At 51.8% G+C, this 18,629-nt stretch overlaps 2 protein-coding genes across 8 annotated transcripts in view; both read left to right on the plus strand.

The window, feature by feature from the left end:
* Positions 1 to 3,547, plus strand: part of SLC27A1 (solute carrier family 27 member 1) — a 37,017-nt gene extending 33,470 nt beyond the window's left edge. For 4 of the 6 annotated variants that reach the window (XM_063110251.1, XM_063110253.1, XM_063110250.1 and 1 more), the window contains one exon: positions 1,130 to 2,500. In XM_063110251.1, coding sequence (XP_062966321.1) covers positions 1,130 to 1,287 — 158 coding nt within the window. In that variant the 3' untranslated portion in view covers positions 1,288 to 2,500. Of the gene's footprint in view, positions 1 to 1,129; positions 2,501 to 3,056 lie in introns of those variants that run through there. The other 2 variants (XM_063110252.1, XM_063110254.1) reach the window with 2 other exon arrangements.
* A 5,691-nt stretch (positions 3,548 to 9,238) lies between these two features.
* Positions 9,239 to 16,894, plus strand: PGLS (6-phosphogluconolactonase). 2 transcript variants are annotated; one of them, XM_063111923.1, is made up of 5 exons: positions 9,239 to 9,560; positions 13,678 to 13,785; positions 14,191 to 14,292; positions 14,618 to 14,758; positions 16,554 to 16,894. In XM_063111923.1, the coding sequence occupies exons 1-5, from the start codon at positions 9,273 to 9,275 to the stop codon at positions 16,689 to 16,691; spliced, it is 777 nt and encodes a 258-aa protein (XP_062967993.1). In that variant the 5' UTR covers positions 9,239 to 9,272; the 3' UTR covers positions 16,692 to 16,894. The 2 variants fall into 2 exon arrangements, with proteins under 2 accessions (XP_062967993.1, XP_062967994.1); XM_063111924.1 differs by lacking the exon at positions 14,191 to 14,292.
* The last annotated feature ends 1,735 nt before the right edge of the window (positions 16,895 to 18,629 follow it).

The following is an 18,629-nucleotide window of genomic DNA, read 5'->3' on the forward strand; positions in this document are numbered from 1 at the left end:
GTGCCTTTTTCATTTTCTCCTCTGTAAGTTACCCATTCATATCTTCCACCTGTCTTTATATTAGTGTTGCAGTCTTTTTCTTTTTGATTGGTGGTTGTTCCTCGCAGTGGGCTGGGCGTTAATTCCTTAGCATTTCAGACATCATAGGTTCTTCTCCTGTTAACTTTGTCCATGGTGCCCTTTGTCGAAAAGAAACCCTTCACACCAATACAAACATATTTTTCTTTCTTTATTTCAGTCTTTCTTTAGTTTTTGTCTTATTTTTTTTCTCTCTCTCTTTTTTTTTTTTTTTTTGGCGGCTGGCTGATACAGGGATCCGAACCCTTGACCTTGGTGTTATAACACTGCACTCATAACCAACTGAGCTAACTAACTCGTATCCTTTTTTCTTTAATCTTTTGGCTTGTGCTTTTGATGTTTTGTTTTTAAAAAGTACCTTTCTGGGCCGGCCCGTGGCTCACTTCAGAGGGCGTCGTGCTGACAACACAAAGTCAAGGGTCAAAAAAGTACCTTTCCCACTCTAGAGCACAAAGGCATCCAACCTCACGTTCTTCTTTCAACCCTAACCCTTAGTGTGACTGTTCACAAAATCATTCTATAATCAGCCACAATAGGGGTGCAAACTTTTTCTTAAAGTAACAGTCAATATTTTTGGCTTTGTGGGTCATACAGTGTCTGTTGCAGCTACTCACCTCTGCTGTCCTACCACAAAAGCAACCATAGACAATGTGCAAATGAATAGGCATGGATGTGTGCCAATAAAACTTTATTTACAAAAAACATGTGGTGGGCCAAATTTGGCCCATGACCTGTAGGCCGCTGAGGTTGCTGAACTCTGATCCATAGTGTGAGAGACACAGCTCTGCCTGTCATGTGGCAGATGGACATGGGACCAGGCAGGGAGTACTCAGAGTCTCTTGCAGTGGTGCAGGTGGTCAGGGAGGCCTCCCTGGAGGAGAGGGCACAAAACCAGGATCGGAAGGACAAGGAAAAATGAGGCAAGCCGAATAGGGGAGAATGTTCCCAGCAAGAGGACGGCCTGTGCAGAGGTGCAGGAGAGAATGGTGAGTTGGGGGCTCCTGAAAGCCCCTTGCATGGCCCTCATTAACCCCCACCCTCCACCCCACAGGCACCTTCAAGATCCAGAAGACAAGGCTGCAGCGTGAGGGGTTTGACCCACGCCAGACCACAGACCAGCTCTTCTTCCTGGACCTGAAGCAGGGCCACTACCTGCCCCTGGATGAGGGTGTCTACACCCGCATCTGCTCGGGTGCCTTCGCCCTCTGAGGCTTCTCCCTGCTGGCCAGAGACTCCCGACTGAGGTGGGTTAGAGCCACAGCCCTGCCCTGGGGGCTGCTGCCTCCTGCCTGCCAGCCTACCTGGCTGAGCTGCACCTGGCGGGGCTGGGGCAAGAACTGGAACTTTGGAGGAGCCTGCGTCTCCTTCCTGTCTTCAGGCCCCCCTGTCTGCATCTTCCTGTCCCCTCTCTGCTTCTTGGCCTCCACGTCGCTTCCAGTCCTTCCACGTCCCTGTTTGGCCTTGTCTCTTTCCTCTCTCTTCTTCATCTCTCCTCTACTCTCCTGCCAAGAGCAGAGCTGCATCCTGTGCAGGGCCCCACTGCCCTTGGGATCTCCGTGGGTCGTCCCTGCTGGGCCCTGGATCCAGAATGGGGCCTCCCCACCTCCCTCTTTGCTATGCCTTAAGGAGCCCCAGTTCAGGCCTCCCTTGGCTGCTTGGCTGCAGACATGGCAGCCCCGTGGGGACACCAAGCAGGCCCTCTGCCCTCCCTGCTGAATGGAGGAGCCAGCATGGGTGTGGGGGGACATTGGCAAGGGTCCCCCAGGTCAACTGGAAACATAACCTGGGCTGGGCCAACAGCCTTTGGCACATCCTGGTCCGTGATGCCCTGAAGACCCCATCTTCCCTTCTTGATGCCCTGGAAGCTTCCAGGATTGACTGTGACCATTTGGTTGTCACCATTGCCTGCCCCACTTAGATGTCCCTTATCAAGTGTCTCCACAGAGCTCCTGCTGGGGGAGCCCTGAAGACTGTGCTGGTGGCTGCCCGGCCAACTGCTTCCTGTCCTTGGCAGAGCCTCTTGGTGTCCCCATCTGGCATGGCTGCTGGAAGGACCCATGGGGGTGGCAGCATGGGGTTGGAGGAGGTCTCCTGCCCCAGGTTGGCATCTGAGATGGCCTCTCAGGCCTCAGGAGTTCTAGCCTGTTGGATGTCCCCACTGGTCTTGCTACTGATGGCTCAGACCATCAGTTGGTGGTGACATCCTGGTCAGTCCTGGTGGGATGGCTCAGACATGTCAGTGGCTCATCTTGGACCCCTGTGCCAGCCTTGTTGGGGCTGGCCACCCAGACACCTGTCCATCCGTCCTCCCTCAATCAGTGGGGCCAGTGGTGAGCAACCTTTGCCGTCTCACATGGACTTTTCCAACCACCAAGGCTTTGTTTCCTCTTTGATTTTAAGAAATAAACCTGCGAGCTTCTGATGCCTGCTGGGAGTCCAGTCATTATTGTCTGTCCTCATGTGACACAGAATCCCTTCTGAGCTTCAGAAGTCAGGACCAGGCGGCCCCCACCAGGGACACACACTCTCCAGACACAAGCAAGACATGTGGCCTTTTCTCACTGCCTCCCATTCCCCCCCCTCCCCAGCCCATCTGCAAGGGGGCCTTGGGACAGCGGACACTTGGGTTAGCATTCTTGCCACACTGCCGAGGAGGAGCCACCTCTCTGCAGCCTCTGGAGCCTCTCAAAGCCTTGCATGGGCCTCAGTGGCCCCAGGGGAGGGGTGGCCGATCTGCTGTGTGTTCTGGCAGGTGCTTCAGGAGGGCGCAGGACAGAGGGTGTGTCCGGGTGCATCTGGCGGCCCGGAAAGTGTCCCTCTGTGTATGGGGCTGGCAGGGGCGGGGGCTCTGGGTGCTGGAGGCTGCTAGGGATTCGAACCCAGGACGTCAGCTCTGGAGTTTGTGCTCTCAATTCCCACCTCTGCTGTTCCCTCCCCTCCAGTGTCATAATGTCTGCCTCATCTTGTCTCCACCTCAGGACAGAAGGTGACAGAGGAACAAAGGCTTGTGACAGAGTGTTTGCTGGGAGGGGATGCTGAGGGGTCCACCTGGTGTGCCGATAAGCAGGTGCATTCTGGCTAACATCTCATCAGACCTCACGACCACCCCACGAGGTGACATCACGGTCCCGTTGTACAGACGAGGAAACTGAGGTGCGGGGAGGGGAAAGAAGTCATTGCCAGGGGCTCTAGGGGAGAAAGTGTCCTGTTATACATCTTGTTCCGACGTCTGTGACTGCGGCTGTGTTTAAGTCTCTCTGTGTTGGCAAGAAGACAATCTGATGACTCAGGATTGAGCTCTGTGTTGGTTTCTTTAATTAATAAGACTTTAATTTTTTGAGCAGTTACAGATTTACAGAAAAATGAGCAGAAGTATGAGTGCCCCCGTGTGCCTTCTCTCCTCCACCTGTTTCCTCCGCCATTAACACCTTGCATGAGTGCCACATTTGTTATAGTTGGGACATTACTAGCAACTCAAGTTCACAGGGAATGATGTGAGGGTTTGCTCTTGGCCTTGTACAGTCTATGGGTTTAGAGAAATGCATAATGCACTGTATCTACCATTGTGGCATGTCGAGCTAGGGCTGAGTGGAGCTCACAGACTCCTCAAGCCCGTTTGCAGGCTGGGTCACTAAGCCTTCACACGCAGGTCTAGGAGCTAGGTAACTGGCAAAAAGGTCCTTGGAGCCGTTGGTTCGAGAGCATGGCCACGCAGGGTGGACGTCTGAGGCAGTAAAGGACAGCCAAGTCGTGGCGCTGCACATGTGCCCTAACTCCACCCACACACAACTTGTTAACAAAGAATGTGCCGCACCACCCACAACCAGACCTAAGGCAAGGGGGCCTGATTAAATCTATTTTCCCAACATGGCATCACACAGAATAGCTTCCCTCCCCTAAAAATCCCATGCTCCACCTGTCATCCCTCTCTCCCCTCCACCCCCTGGCAATCACTGATCTTTTTACTGTTTCCATAGTTTTGCCTTTTCCAGAATGTCACAAAGTTGGAATCACAGTGTGTAGCCTTTTCAGACTGGCTTCTTTGACTTTGCAAAATACATTTAAGATTCCTCTGTGCCTCTTCGTGGCTTGAGAGCTGAGTTTTTTTTGGTTTTTTCTTTGCGCCTGGCCAGTGCAGGGATCTGAACCCGTGACCTTGGAGAGCTGTTTTTGATGTACCCAAATGTAGGCTGGCCTTTTAGCTCAGTTAGAACACAGCTTTGTAACACTAAGGTCAAGGGTTTGGATCCCTGCAGTGGTCAGCCACCAAAAACCCCCAAAACAATGTACCTAAATAAATGAGCAGCTCTGTGACTTGCCCCAAGACTGCTTGGTTAAGTCAGAAGGACAACCAGGATCAGAAGGCACCATGCACTGAGCCTCTTCTTTACAGGGTGGCCCTGGAACGATGTGCAGAGGGGACATTTGTCCCTGTGATACCAGAAGAGAAACTCGCCTCAGCTTGGTGTCCACACATGGGCCGTGGGCAGCATGTGAGGGACGAGGGAAGAGAGACAGACGCCAAAGAGGGCGTGTGAGGACGGTGAGAGTTGGGGCGAGGAGAGATGGTGCATTCTGGCTCCTGCCCCGCACCCTTCAAGGGTCTCCATCACTCTTGGGGGAGGGTCCAGGCTGAGCACACAGGCCCTTCAGGCTTTCCCTCCATCATAGCTGGTCGTCTCCAGCCCGGGCCTGGCTTCTGTGCCTTTGCTCCTCCTGTCTCCCATGCTGGGGACATCATCTCTCCTCCCCTCAGCTGGCCAACACCTACGGATGGATGGATTGATCTTTTGCCAGTTAGCTAGTATGGGGATCCGAACTCTTGACCTTGGTGGTCATAGCACCACGCTCTAACCAACTGAGCTAACTAGCCATGCCCATATTATTTTTTAATTGAGATGTCGTCTGTATGCCATAAGATTCACCCTTTTAAAGTGTATAATTCAGTGGCATTTAGCACATTCACAACATGTGCAACCACCTCCTCTATCTAGTTCCAGAACATGTGCATCCCTCCAAAGGGAGACCCCGTCCCCATCAGCAGTCACTTCCTTCCCTCCCCCAGCCCCTGACAGCCACTAATCTGCTGTCTGTCTCTAAGGTTTTGCCTGTCCTTCATGTTTCATATCCATGGAATCACACCCTGTGTGGCCTTTGGTGTCTGGCTTATTTCACTCAGTGTGATGATTTCAAGGTTCATCCACATTTTAGCGTGTGTCAGAGCTTCATTCCTTTTTATGGCTGCATAATATTCCACTGTGTGGTCACATTCCATTTTGTTTAACCCTTCACCAGTTAACTTGGGTTGTTTCCATTTTTTGGCTATTATGAATAGTGTGCTATGAACATTCATGCACAAGTTTTTGTGTAAACATATGTCTTTAATTTTCTTGGGTATATACCTTGGCATGGAAATGCTGGGTCATGTGTTTATGTGTGACCTTTTGAGGAACTACCAGACTATTTTCCAAAGTGGCTGCACCATTTTACATCTCCCCCAATAGCACGTGAGGGCTCTAATTTTCCACATCCCCACCAGCGCTTATTATCTGCCTTTTTGCTTACTGTATACTGTTTGTTACTTCCTAGTGGGTGCAAAGTGATATGCAATTGTAGTTTTTGCATTTCCTTGATGGCTAGGGAGCAGGGCATCTTTTTGTGTGTATATCTTTTTTGGAGGAACATCTATTCAGATACTTTAGATACTTTGCCCTTTTACAAATAGAGTTCTTAATATATTCTATATACTAGATCCTTATAAAATGTAAAATTTGCAAATATTTTCTCCCATTCTGTGGGTTGTATTTTCTCTTTCTTTTTTTTTTTTTTTTTTTCACTTTTTTCCCCCTGGAAACTGAAACTGCCCATATTCACTTTTCTTGATAGTATCCTCCAATCACAAAAGTTTTTATTCTGATGTCCAGTTTATCAATTTGCCTTATTGCTTGTGATTTTGGTGTCGTCTGGCCCAGGGGCATGCAGACCCATGCCTTTGTTTTCCTCTGACTGTTTTTTTGGGTTTAGCTCTTATATTTGGGTCTTTGATACATTTCAAGTTAATTTTTATATATGGTGTGCCATTGGGATCTGTACTAGTTTTCCAGTACTGCTATAACAAATTATGGCAAACTCAGTGGCTTAAAATAGCACTAAGTTTCGTCTTACAGCTCGGAAGGTCAGAACTTAGAAACGGATCTCACAGGACTAAAATCAAAGTGACTGCAGGGCTGGTTACTTCCGGAGGCCCTAGGGGAGAGTTCATTTGCTGCCATCCCTCCAGTTCTTCCTATCCTGCCTCCCTCTTGCATTTATAAGGACCAATTAGATTCCATTGGGCCCATCGGATAATTTATTTTAAGGACAGCTGAATACCAACCTAATGTCATGTGCAATAATTCCCCCTTGCCAAGTATCCTGATACATTTACAGGTTCTGGGGATTAGGGCATGGGCTTCTTTGGGGGTCCATTATCCTGCCTCCCACAGCATCCAACTTTTGCATGTGGCTATCCCATTGTCCCAGCACCATTTGTTGAAAAGACTATTCTTTTCCCATTGAATAGTCCTGGCGCTTTGCCAAAGATCAGTTGACCATAGATGTGTGGGTTTATTTCTGCACCCTCAGTTCTACTCATTGATCTACATGTCTATCTTTATGTCAGTACCACACTGTCAATTTACAGCAACAACAAAAAAACCCAATACCATGCTCTCTCACCATAGCTTTTTTTTTTTTTTTTTAAAGATGACTGGCAAGGGGATCTTAACCCTTGACTTGGTGTTGTCAGCACCACACTCTCCCAAGTGAGCCACTGGCTGGCGCTTACTATAGCTTTGTAGTAAGTTTGAAATCAGGAAGTGAGTCCTCCAGTTTTGTTCTTTTTCAAGATTATTTTGGCTATTTGGGGGCCCCGTGCAATTCCTTTTTAATTTTAGGATTAGCTTCTCATTTCTACAAAAAGGGCAGTCAGAATTCTGATAGGGATTATGTGGCATCTACAGGCCAATTTGGGGAGTGCTGTCATCATAACCAAATTACATTTCCAATCCATGAACATGGGATGTCTTTCCATTTATTTAGATCATATTTAACTTTTTTTGGCAAAGTTTTACAGGTCTCAGGGTAGAAGTCTTCCACTTCTTTTGTTAAATTTGTTTCTAAGTGTTGTATTCTTTATGATGCTATGGTAACGGAAATCATTTTCTTAACTTGCTCCTGATTTAAAGATACACTACCTGAGTCTCACTGCACTTACTATACTCCACTAAATAGTCCCACCCTCGGAAGTGGTCCAGTTCCCCAGGTCCACCAGGCCTCCTCCCCCTTCTAACCTGCTGCCCACACTACTCCCTGAAATACCCTTCCATATCAGCCAAGGCCTTCTTGTCCTAGTCTGTGATCTCCTCCAGGCAAGAGACAGGCTGGAGGCCACTCTGGCTCCTCAGAGGGACACAGCAGCTCCCTTGGCCCTGAGTGCATTTGCTGAAGGAATTCAAGAAGCACGTTTTAGGACCTACTTTGTGCCAGGCATAGTTCAGAGGGCTTGAGCGGCAACAAAACAAATATCCTTGACCTTTTGGAGCTGATAACCAAAGAAGTTGCCCTGACCGGGGAAGCTAAATTAAAATGCCTTGGGAGATCTGGGATAAGTCAGTAATCATGTCCACCTGTCCTGGAAAATGTTATCATAACACCATTTTATTCAGAAGCAGCCATAATGGCACCAGAAAATAACCTAGAATACTTATTACCCTTACCCTAGATTCCTGCAGGTACGCTGTAACCTAGTAACAGTCCCAAATCTCTATGTCATGTACAACCAACAGAAAGCCTGATGAAGCAATTAGGCGGGGCTGTCTTTCTCCTTTGATCCTCTCCCCACATTTGTGGGGTGACCTGATCTATGTGTCTCCCTAGTTGCAATTGTCATGTTGGTTCAATAAATCCCTGCTGCATGTATTTGGTCTCAGTTTCTTTTTAGGTCAACAGAGCTTATTTGTTTATTAAGAAAGAGAAGAGCTGGCCAGTTAGCTCAGTTACTTAGAGTGTGGTATTATAACACCAAGGTTCGGATCCCCATACTGGGGGAAAAAAAATTAAAGAGCGACAACAGGGAGCAAGAAAGTATGTATGTTAAAAGGTGTGGAAACGCCAAAGCCCACCAGGGCACCTTTCCACGTCTCCTCCGTGCTCCTCTCTCCAGCCCTCCCTGACACCATGAAGTTAAGGAGTGGACCAGGCACATACAGCCCAGGCACAGCTTGCAAGGAATAAGAGGCGTCCATCCGGGGACACAGGGTATGGAGCCGGGAACCGGATCCCCCTCCCACAACCAGGCACACTGCACCAGTGCTTCCGGGTGTGCCTAGGGACCCAGGGTAAGGAGCTGGGGACCGGACCCCCCTCCCATAACCAGGCACACTGTGCCAGCACCTCAAGACCCACTTGGGGACCCAGGGCATGGAACAGGGAATTGGAAGTTCTCCACAACCAGGCACACTGCCAGCACCACGGAGCAGGCCAAAAACGTCTCCATGTGGGCGGTCCACCAAAGCCACCACGATAACCATGGCTGTTATGAAGGCGGCTAGATGCCACAACCACCACGCAGATAGTCCACCAGCCACTGGAGTGAGTTGACACAAGGAGTCACCAGCAGAGATAAAGAAAGGAGGAAGATGTCGGTCTCCACAGAGCCCTTTTCATAGTGACGGAAGAGACATCTGCTCTATGATAGTATTGGGGGACCTGATCATGCCTCTCAGCATTGGACAGATCATTTGGGCAGCAAATCAACACAGTAACCATTATTCTTTCAGAGGGAGAGAAGAAATCTAGGGTGATTAGAGGGGGGAGGGGGAGAGGAAGGGGGATGGGGAGGGATTGGACAAGGGGCATAAAGAATAATTACAAATTGTAACAATATATATGCTAGTAATATTGATTTGATCAACATATCTCAGTGTTGAACCCCCGAAATATGTATAATCAATTTTGATTCAATAAAAATTAAAAAAAAAAAAAAGAAAGAGGCGTGGCTGGACCGACTGCCCGGCCCTGCTGTGGCTTCATTTACGGAAGTGCGCGTGTGCCGGAGGCGGCCGCCCAAACGAGCGTGCGCCGTGAGGCCTAGCCGGCCTTCGCGCAGGCGCACTGACGGCCACCGGGAGCGCTTCCGCCTCCCCGCTGTCGCCATGGCCGCCCCGGCCCCGGGCCTGATCTCGGTCTTTTCGAGCCCGCAGGAGCTGGGCGCGTCCCTGGCGCAGCTGGTGGCGCAGCGAGCAGCATGCTGCCTGGCGGGAGCCCGTGCCCGCTTCGCGCTGGGCCTGTCCGGGGGCAGCCTCGTCTCCATGCTAGCCCGCGAGCTGCCCGCCGCCGCCGCCCCCGCCGGGCCCGCCGGTCTCGCGCGCTGGACGCTGGGCTTCTGTGATGAGCGCCTCGTGCCCTTCGAGCATGCCGAGAGCACGTACGGGCTCTACCGGGTGAGAGCTACGGGGGCCGCTGGGGGTCATACTACCGAGAGGGCGGTTCCCACTGCCTGTACCTCGGCTACGGGGGCTGCCGGGGGTCATACAGGGAGTCCCCGCCCACTGCCCGAACCTCGGCTACCGGACTCACGTAGGGTCTCCGCATGTCCTCGGCCCTTATCGGGGCAGGGCTGGGATTGGTCTGGGTGCGCCGACTTCTACGTGGGTGGGCCGATGGGGGCCTTGTAGTCCCTCTTCATGCTCTGTCCGGTGACCTGGCAGAGGGAAAGGCAGGGGCAAAGGCCTGGCAGTGTAGCCGAGTGGCCCGTTTGTGCAAGGACAGTTGCAGGAGCCGCGCAGGAGGGATCTGGGGTGGATCCGGGGCCTCAGTGCCATATCTCTCACCTGGCCGAGTTCTCGGTGGCCTCCAAGCAGCTTGCAGCTCTGATGACCTGGTTATCTTTGGCCTGGGACCCTTGGCCCCTGTAGAACCAGGGGAGCACCCTCGTTTTACAAACAGGGACACTGAAGCTTGGAGGAGCCGTGGTGAGTCAACTCCTCCTGCCCTGAGGAGAAACCTCCAGCCCAGAAAGGGGCTGGGGAGTCCTGCATGGCCAGAAACCTCATGTCACCCGAGCCAGGCCCTGGGCAAGGGCTTCCAGGTCCTGGGTGTGTTGCATTCTCTTTGCATAGAAACTTGGTGGTTTTCTGTTGTTTCTTCATAATAAGAGGGAAGGTTTACCAAGCCCTTCATATGCATCATCTCATGAATCCTCACCACCGCCCGCGAGGCACGGGCTGTTTTACACCCATTTCACAGATGGGGAAACTGAGGCTGGAAGAGGAGCGCTTACCTGTCCAGCTCACCTACTGGGAGGAGGGAACTATGGGTGGGGCGGGGATTTGGACCCCCGCCCACCCGATTCCAGAGAGACACCTACCACACATCTCACAGTGGCAGGGGCCACACTCCATACCCACCTTCCTGTGTGCCTTCCCCAAGAGCTTCATTAAACAGTGGGCATTTGTTTCTTCCTTTGCGTGGGTTTTTCAAACTTTGTGTTTTTTGAAATTAGGAAAATGGTACATGCTCCAGTGGTAAAAGTCTAACCAAACGGTAAAAGAGAAAATGGCACGGGTGTTCATTGAGTTTTCCCTGTTTGTGGGACCGTGGGCCCAGTGCTAGGGACACAATGGGGACTTGGGCAGTTCCCTTAGGGGGCTCACAGTGGGGAGATGGGCGCCAACACACAGGACTATGAAAAAGGAAAGTCCACTTGGAGCATTAACAATGCAGTGCAGAAAGAATAGTGCTGGGCTGGTCGGTTAGCTCAGCTGGTCAGAGTGCAGTGCTGTAACAGTCAAGGGTTCGGATACCTGTAGGGCGAGTGGCCCCCAAAAAAGTGTGAAATGATAGCCCTGGGGACGAGGGTGTGAGTGTCCTTTGTCAACGGAGGTTGGGGGGACACTGAGGAGGGACATTTGAGCTGAGACCTGGAAGATGTGCAGGAGCTGGCCACGGTGAGTGGGGGCAAAAAGGCACAGCCAAGTTGAAAGCCATGGAGTGGGAACATACGGGAGCCAGGACTTGCTGCTTCTGCCGGTTCCCCTGTGAGGGGGATCACATTAGTTCCCCAGGCAGAATAATAAATGTTCGCACACTGGGGGCTTAAAACAATAGGAATGGATTCTCTCACTGTCAGAAGTCAGAGGTCTGAATTCAAGGTGTCATCAGGGCCACGCACCCTCTGCAGGCTCTAGGGGAGGCTCCTTCCTGACTTTTCCAGCTTCTGTGGGCGCCATGTGAGCTTTGGCTTGTGGGAGTATCACTTTAGTCTCTTCCATCTCTGTCCTCACATGGCCATCTCTGATTCTTTCTGTGTGTCCTCTCATATCACGTAAGCACAACAGTCATTGGATTTAGGGCCCACCCTAAATAGTATGACCTGTTTTAAAATACTTACATTTTCAAAGTCTCTTTTTAAATCAGGTCACATTCTGAGGTTCTGGTTGGACATGAATTGGGGAGACACTATTCAACCCACTACAGGTATGCGGGGGCATTTCCCTCCTGGAGGAGGGACCCCACATACCTTGGAGCTCTCAGCCTGGCTTTTTGCTGCTCACCTGCACCATCAGCCTTCCACTGCTGAGACCGGAGCTTCATCGGGGTGGGAGGATTAGCTGGGGTTGCCTCTCTGGGGACAGTCCCACAGACCTCCAGAATGTTAAGAGAGAACCAGCCCAGATCAACCAGCAGTTCCACTTTCACGAACCTGCCTGATTGATGACACTCCAGCCCTGGGCTCTGTGGAAAGCCCAGCCTGACCTGGGGAGTCCTGTGCCTGTGACTAGTTGAGAGGGAGCTCCCAGGAGAAGCCTGTGAGGGAGGCAGGACAGGTGGGGCAGGGGGGAAAGATTTGGGCTCAGGAGTCACCCAGCCTCAGCTTGTCCCTCCCCCTGGGATTTTTTACCCTGGGCATCAGTTGGTCATTGGCTCTAGGCCACCCGAGGATGTGGACATCTCCAACATCTCAGCACTAGAGGAGGAAGAGGGAGCAGCTCTGAGCCTGTAGCTGATACTCAGAAGCCAAGGGAGGTACTCAGCTGACCGAATGGGGCATCAATATTCCCTCCTGGCTTTGCTCAGTGAAATCCCTGAGAGGGTGTGTGTAGGTGGTGACTGCTATGGTCTGAATGTCCCCCCCAGCCCCCAGCCCCAGAATCCATATGGTGAAATCCTAACCCCGAAGGTGGTAGTCGCCTTTCAGAACTGATTAGGTCATCAGGATGGAGCCCTTATGAATGGGATCAGTGCCCTTACAAAAGGGACCCCAAAGAGCACCCTTACCCTTTGCACCATGTGAGGACATAGTGAGCAAGTGCCATCTGTGAACCAGAAAACAGGCCCTCACCAGACATCAAATCTGCCAGCACCTTGGTCTTAGACTTCTAGTCTCCAGAACTGTGAGCAGTAAATTTCTGTTGTTTATTATCTACCCAGTCTATGGTATTTTGTTACAGCTGCCGGAATGGACTAAGATAGGGACTTTAGATGAAGCAGAGAGGTCTTTCCAACAGCAGATCTGACCGCGTCTCTCCCCAGCTCATACACCCTCCTTGGCTCCCTGTTACCCTCGATATAGAACCTACACTGCTCAGGCCCGCACTTAGGGTGCTTGGGCTGGTGGATCCCACAGCCTTCCACCTCAGCTTCAGACACACTGGGTTTCTGCCGCTTTTCCTTTGTGGCTCAGCTTGGCATTGCCTCAGTGGAGCTAGAATCTGCATGAAGGCAAGACACCAAGGGAGGGTCACAGTCTCAGAGCAGATCGAAAGCCCCAGGGCACATCTCACTGGGAGAGGGCTGGAGCCCTCACTTGCAGGAGGCCTGACTCTAGGTGCTACCAAGTTAAATCTGTCACTGTTCATTGGCCAGGGTTCCTGCTGTGTGCTGGGCATGGGCAGGCCTGGTCCCCCCATAGTGGGGGAGGTGCAGGCAGGAGTGGGTGCTCAGAGGAGTTAGCCTGAGGGGTGTATAGGAGTTTCCCAGGCAGGGATGGGATAGAGGAGGCGGCTGGGGAAGGCATCAGGGCCTCACGGAGGACAATAAGGGGCTGGGTTTTATCCCAAGGGCCGAGGGCCCCTGGAGGCTTTGAAACAGGGCCACGGTGTGGCTGACAGGTGCAAGGCATGACAGGGAGGGCCCTGCTCCCCATCACAGTGGACTTAGAAGACCCCCGATGGAACTCTGGCTGCAGCACTCGGGCCACCTTTGCTCCTCTAGGGTCCCACGACCATGATCCTGACTCACCCAGGATGGCCACCCTCCCACCCCAGGGACCCTCCTGCCCAACCCCCTAGGGCAACAGGGCTCTCACTTCCCCTTGAACCTCCTCTGCCCTGAGAGGCAGTGTCGCCCAGGGCTCAGGAACCAGGTTTCCGGGCCCCGAATGCATCACTCATTGACTGAGGGATTTTGAGCAAGTGCACAGGTCTTCGTGTGCCTCAGTCTCCCCATCTGTAAATGGGTATAACGACAGTACCATCCATAAAGCATCACCTGGAGGATCTAGGTGGTCATATTACTCTTGGTGACATTGTCCCGCCGTTGTCCCTCTGTCTGCTGCAGGCACACCTGCTGTCGAGATTGCCCATCCCAGACAGCCAGGTGATCACCATTAACCCCGAGCTGCCCGTGGAGGAGGCGGCTGAGGACTACGCCAAGAAGCTGAGACAGGTGAGTCCCAGGAGCTGCTACAACAGAGACCATGTCCATGAAGTGGTCACATCCCGAGCAACAGAGCAGCCTGTGTGATTGTCACCAGCAGAAACTGCCCTGGGGGTGATCAGCACATCCCTTTGAGGATACCCCTTTGAGAGGCCACAGCACTGCCTCAGGGAGCCTGAGGGCTGCCTGGCCTCATATGCCCTGGTAGTGGGTCTAGGTCCTCCCTTCCTGTGTCTTTTAGCCAGTGAAACAGGTGAAACGTGGAACCATGTAGATCAGTGTCCCTTTGATTGTGGGCGAGGCTGAGCATTGTCTCCTGTGTAACACCTACTCCTATTTCTTTGACAACTGTCTCTGTGTGTCCTTTGAGCCCCCACCTCACAGCCTCTTGGACTGTCTTCTCCCCCTGCTCAGGCCTTCCAAGGGGACTCCATCCCGGTTTTCGACCTGCTGATCCTAGGGGTGGGCCCGGATGGCCACACCTGCTCACTCTTCCCAGACCACCCCCTCCTGCAGGTGAGCACACCAGCGCAGGGTACAGGTTCCACTCTCGTCCTGAGCCTTAGCCCCTGGCGTCTGGGACTGCCAGAGGGAGGGCTACCTGCTGGGGTGGGATGCCCAGACCCAGGATTTGAGTCAACCTCCACCAACATAGATGGCTCCTGGGCTCAAGCCTCCTGAGCCTCAGTTTACCCATCATAAAACAGTGGCCATAAATCATCTGCCATGGATTGTGAGGATGGAAGGGAATGATGGCTGGACCAGGCCTGGTGTGTATAATTGCTCGAAAAGTAGACATGAGATTGTCCTTCTGTCTCTACCCCCGACCTTCCACACCCAGGAGCGAGAGAAGATTGTGGCCTCCATCAGCGACTCCCCAAAGCCACCGCCACAGCGTGTGACCCTCACGCTACCTGTGCTGAATGCAGCCAGAACCGTCATCTTTGTGGCGACTGGAGAAGGCAAGGCAGCTGTTCTGAAGGTAACAGCTGAGGGTTCCAGTTCTGGGAAGGTCATGGGCATGTGGGCCCCAGGAGTAGAATATGTCCCAGACACTGTTGGGCTGGAAGCATCGGATCTGAAGATAATTCAGTAATTCTTGGGTTGGAGGGGATATCAGAACTGCAGCTACAGTTCACGAGTGTGGCACAAAATTGATGAGATAAAGCCAGAGGTCAAGTCATAGCATTAAGTGCACATGCGTGTACATCTATATATTTAATTATTAAGTGGGAAACAATGAAAATCAGTAAGTCAAGTACTTTACTCTAGACTTAGGAAAAGAACCATAATAGAAACCTAAGAAAAGTCAGTAGAAGGAATAAGCGAAATTAAAACCAGAAATTCATGGGGTTTTTCCAGATTGCTCATTGAAAATGTATAGGAGAGCAATTAATATTTGTATATTGATCTTCTATCATGCAATCTTGCTGAATTGTCCACTGATAGTTTAAAAATAAAATTAAAATCATTTTAAAAAAAAGAAATCCGTGGGTGGGTTGGTTAAGATTTTTTAAAGTTTAATGGTAGGTAGACCCAAAAGATCAACAACCCCCTGGCAAAGCTAATCAAGAGGGAAAAAAAATCATGTAGTATTAGGAATAAGATAAAAGGTACAGTTACACACAGCATTTTAAGAAAATATAAAATAAATCAAGATATTAAAAATAAACTAAATAGGGGCTGGCCAATTAGCTCAGTTGGTCAGATCGTGGTGTTAAAACACCAAGGTCGCAGGTTTGGATCCCCATACTGGCCAGCGCCAGAAAAAAGAAAAATGAACTAAATGACTAAAAAAAAGCTGTAATCATCATTATTGAAAAGACCAACAAACAACTATGGAGGGTACTGGAAGTATTTTTTAAATAAATAGGTAATAATGCTCCCCCCCAAAACCATTGGGTCCAGATATCTTCATGGAGGTGGCTTGGTCTTGAGGTTCAGAGTGGGGACTCCAATAGACCAGGCTTCCCTGCTGGTGAGATGCCCCGTGTGGCTTCAGGTGGCCACTTCATCCCTCCAAGCCTCAACTTTCCCATCTGCAAGGTGGGTTGGTCGAGGTGGTTCCGGCTCTTCGTCCACTCACACGAGGGACAGCCCCAGCTATGGGAACTCAGGCCATGACTCAGCTTCCCCCGCTGTAAACAGGGGTGAGAATGGAGGTGACCTCACAGGGCTGTCGTCAGTAGTCAGTAGTTCATCCACAAGGAGTGCTTGGGGCAGGCCTGGATGGCAGAAAGCCGTCTTTATAATTCCCACTAATGATGAGGTCCAATCAGGAGTTGGTCACCCTCAGCCTGCGGGCCACTTCCCGCCAGCTAAGAATGGTTTTTACTTTTTTAAATGGTTGGGGGAAAATCACATGAAGAATAATATTCCTTGACCTGTGAACATCCTATGAAACTCACATTTCAGCATCCATAAATAAAGTTTTATTGGAATAGAGCTGCACCCATGGGTGTGTGTACTGTGTACCCCTGCTCTGGGCTGTCGTAGGAGAGCTGAGTAATTGCCATTGAGACAGGATGGTCTGCAAAGCTAAAAATATTGACTATCTGGTTTTTTGCAGAAGAGGGGTGCTGACCCCAGTATTAAATGGTTGCAGTTGCTAAAAAGGAAGTCACCCTGTCCCCACTTACTTTTTGCAGCTGGGATAGCCAGGAAGGTCAGCATCACATTTTGAGGGTCCAAGAGTCTTACCTGTGGGGGGGGCCTGGGAGTTCTGAGGGGTTCCAGGGATGCACGCGGGGCCTCACCCTCCCGCCTTCTCCACGCAGCGCATTTTGGAGGAGAAGGAAGAAAACCCGCTGCCCGCCGCCCTGGTCCAGCCCCACACCGGGAAGCTTTGCTGGTTCCTGGACGAGGCGGCCGCCCGACTCCTCACTGTGCCCTTCGAGAAGCATTCCACTTTGTAGCTGGCCAGAGGGACGCTGCATCTGGGACCGCACGTAGCCCGAGTGGGCCAGGAACGTTCCGGGGCTGGGCCCCTGCTGGCCACCACATTCTGGGCTTCATTTTAGAAAAACCTCATAGTGTTGCTGGAAGCTAACAGAGTCTGGCCACCAGCCCTGCCTGGGGGGCTCTGGGGACCTGGGTATTAAAAGGAGTATGGCTAGAAGTGTCCACTGTCTCGTGGTCGTTGACAGCAGCACGTCTGGGGGCACCAGGCTGGGTGCCTGCCCCTCAGCCCTCAGCCCAGCAGGGCAGAGGGTGGGGCCTGCTCTCCTGGGGCATGGGCACCATGGATGAATTTCCCAGGGTGGCCCTAACAAGATACCACAAACTGGGTGGCTTAAGACAATGAAAGTTTGTTCTGTCCCAGTTGTGGAGTCCAGAAGTCTGAAATCAAGGTGTCAGCAGGGCTGGTTCCTTCTGGAGGCTCTGAGGGAGGATCCGTCCCAGGCCTCTCTCCTGGCCTGTAGTAGCTCCTGCAGTCTTTGGTGTCCTTGGCTTGTAGATGTGTCACTCCACTCTCTGCCTCCATCCTCACGTGGCTTTCTCCCTGTGTGTGTCTCTGTGTGTTCTCTTCCCTTCTTAGAACAACACCTGTCAATGAATTTAGGATCACCCTAAACCCTGGATGATTTTATCTCAAGATACTTAATGAGGGCTGGCCAGTTAGCTCATTTGGTTAGAGCTAAGGTCAAGGGTTTGGATCCCCATACTGGCCAGCTGCCAAAAAAAAAAAAATCTTTAATGAATTACATCTGCAAAGATCCTTATTCCAAATAAAGTCACGTTCTGAGGTTCCAGGGTTAGGATGTGGGCATATCCTTTTTCCCCTTGGGGGATACATTCAGCCTTCTGCACATACCCTTGACTGAGCTTTAGCTGCTGACACAGGCCGTCCTGAGCCCTGCCCTGCCGCACTGCGGGCCTGCTCAGAGCCCCGCATGCCCCAAGCACCTCTAGTTTTCCATGTGCTGAAGTTGTGGCCTTATCTGAGTGTGTCTGCTCTTGGCCCACCCTTCAGCTTCTGCTGGCTCCAGGGACCAGGCGGGGGAGGCTGGTGGGCACACGGGGGCCAGCCAGCCACGCACGAGCATGGGACACCCAGCAGACAGCTGGGAGGCAGGTGGAATTGAAACCTCTGTGTGGAAGTGACCACAAGGGAAGGGAGTGAGGCCGAAACCACAGAAAGTGATGTTTCCTTCAACGTCTGCTCCGGGCCAGCACTCAGATGTGAGAGTGAGGAAGTGTGATGGGGCCTGACCGGAAACAGACTGAGGAACAGCAGAGAGTGTTGGAAGGGAAACAGCCCGGCTGTGGGCTTGAGCAACATGAGCAGGTGGCCGTGACCCCCAGAGCTGTGGGCAGAGGCTGGGGCAGGCAGCTGAGCAGTGAGGGGGAGGTGAGGAGACAGGCGTGGGGACCTCACGTGAGGCCCTACCTAGGGCATGTCACCATCTTCTATGTCCCTCTCCCCAGAGCCGCAGCTAGCCCTGCTCCAAACCAGCTTGTGACTCCTTTCTGCCTTCACAGTGAAACCCACTCTTCTCAAGTGGCTCGTGTGTTCCCTTCAACCACCCACCCTTCTCCCCTAACATCGGCCCCTCATCACCCCCCTCCACCCACTTGGTACTGTTCCTGGAGACTGCCAAGCATGTTCCTGCCTCAGGGCCTTTGCACATGCCATGTTGCTGCCAGTATTCCCTTTTTGCATGGCTTGGGCCTTCGCTTCCTTTAGGTCTTGGTGCACTATCACTCTCCACACGCCCTAGCGTTTTGTATCCCTTCTGGCTGCATTTGTCTTCCACACACTTATCGTTATCTGACACTTTTGTGGGTTGGTGTATTCTGCTCCCCTGCTGGCCACAGGGGCTGGCACAACTCTGCATCTTCTGTGCTTAGCT

Source organism: Cynocephalus volans, chromosome 10 (assembly GCF_027409185.1).
Source record: "Cynocephalus volans isolate mCynVol1 chromosome 10, mCynVol1.pri, whole genome shotgun sequence".
NCBI classification, from domain to species: Eukaryota; Metazoa; Chordata; class Mammalia; order Dermoptera; family Cynocephalidae; genus Cynocephalus; species Cynocephalus volans.

Coding starts and splice junctions, on each gene's coding strand:
- PGLS (XM_063111923.1), top strand. CDS start 9,273: ATGGCCGCCCCGGCCCCGGGCCTGATCTCGGTCTTTTCGAGCCCGCAG. Junction 13,786..14,190: donor ACGCCAAGAAGCTGAGACAG/GTGAGTCCCAGG, acceptor CCCCCTGCTCAG/GCCTTCCAAGGGGACTCCAT. Junction 14,759..16,553: donor GCAAGGCAGCTGTTCTGAAG/GTAACAGCTGAG, acceptor TTCTCCACGCAG/CGCATTTTGGAGGAGAAGGA.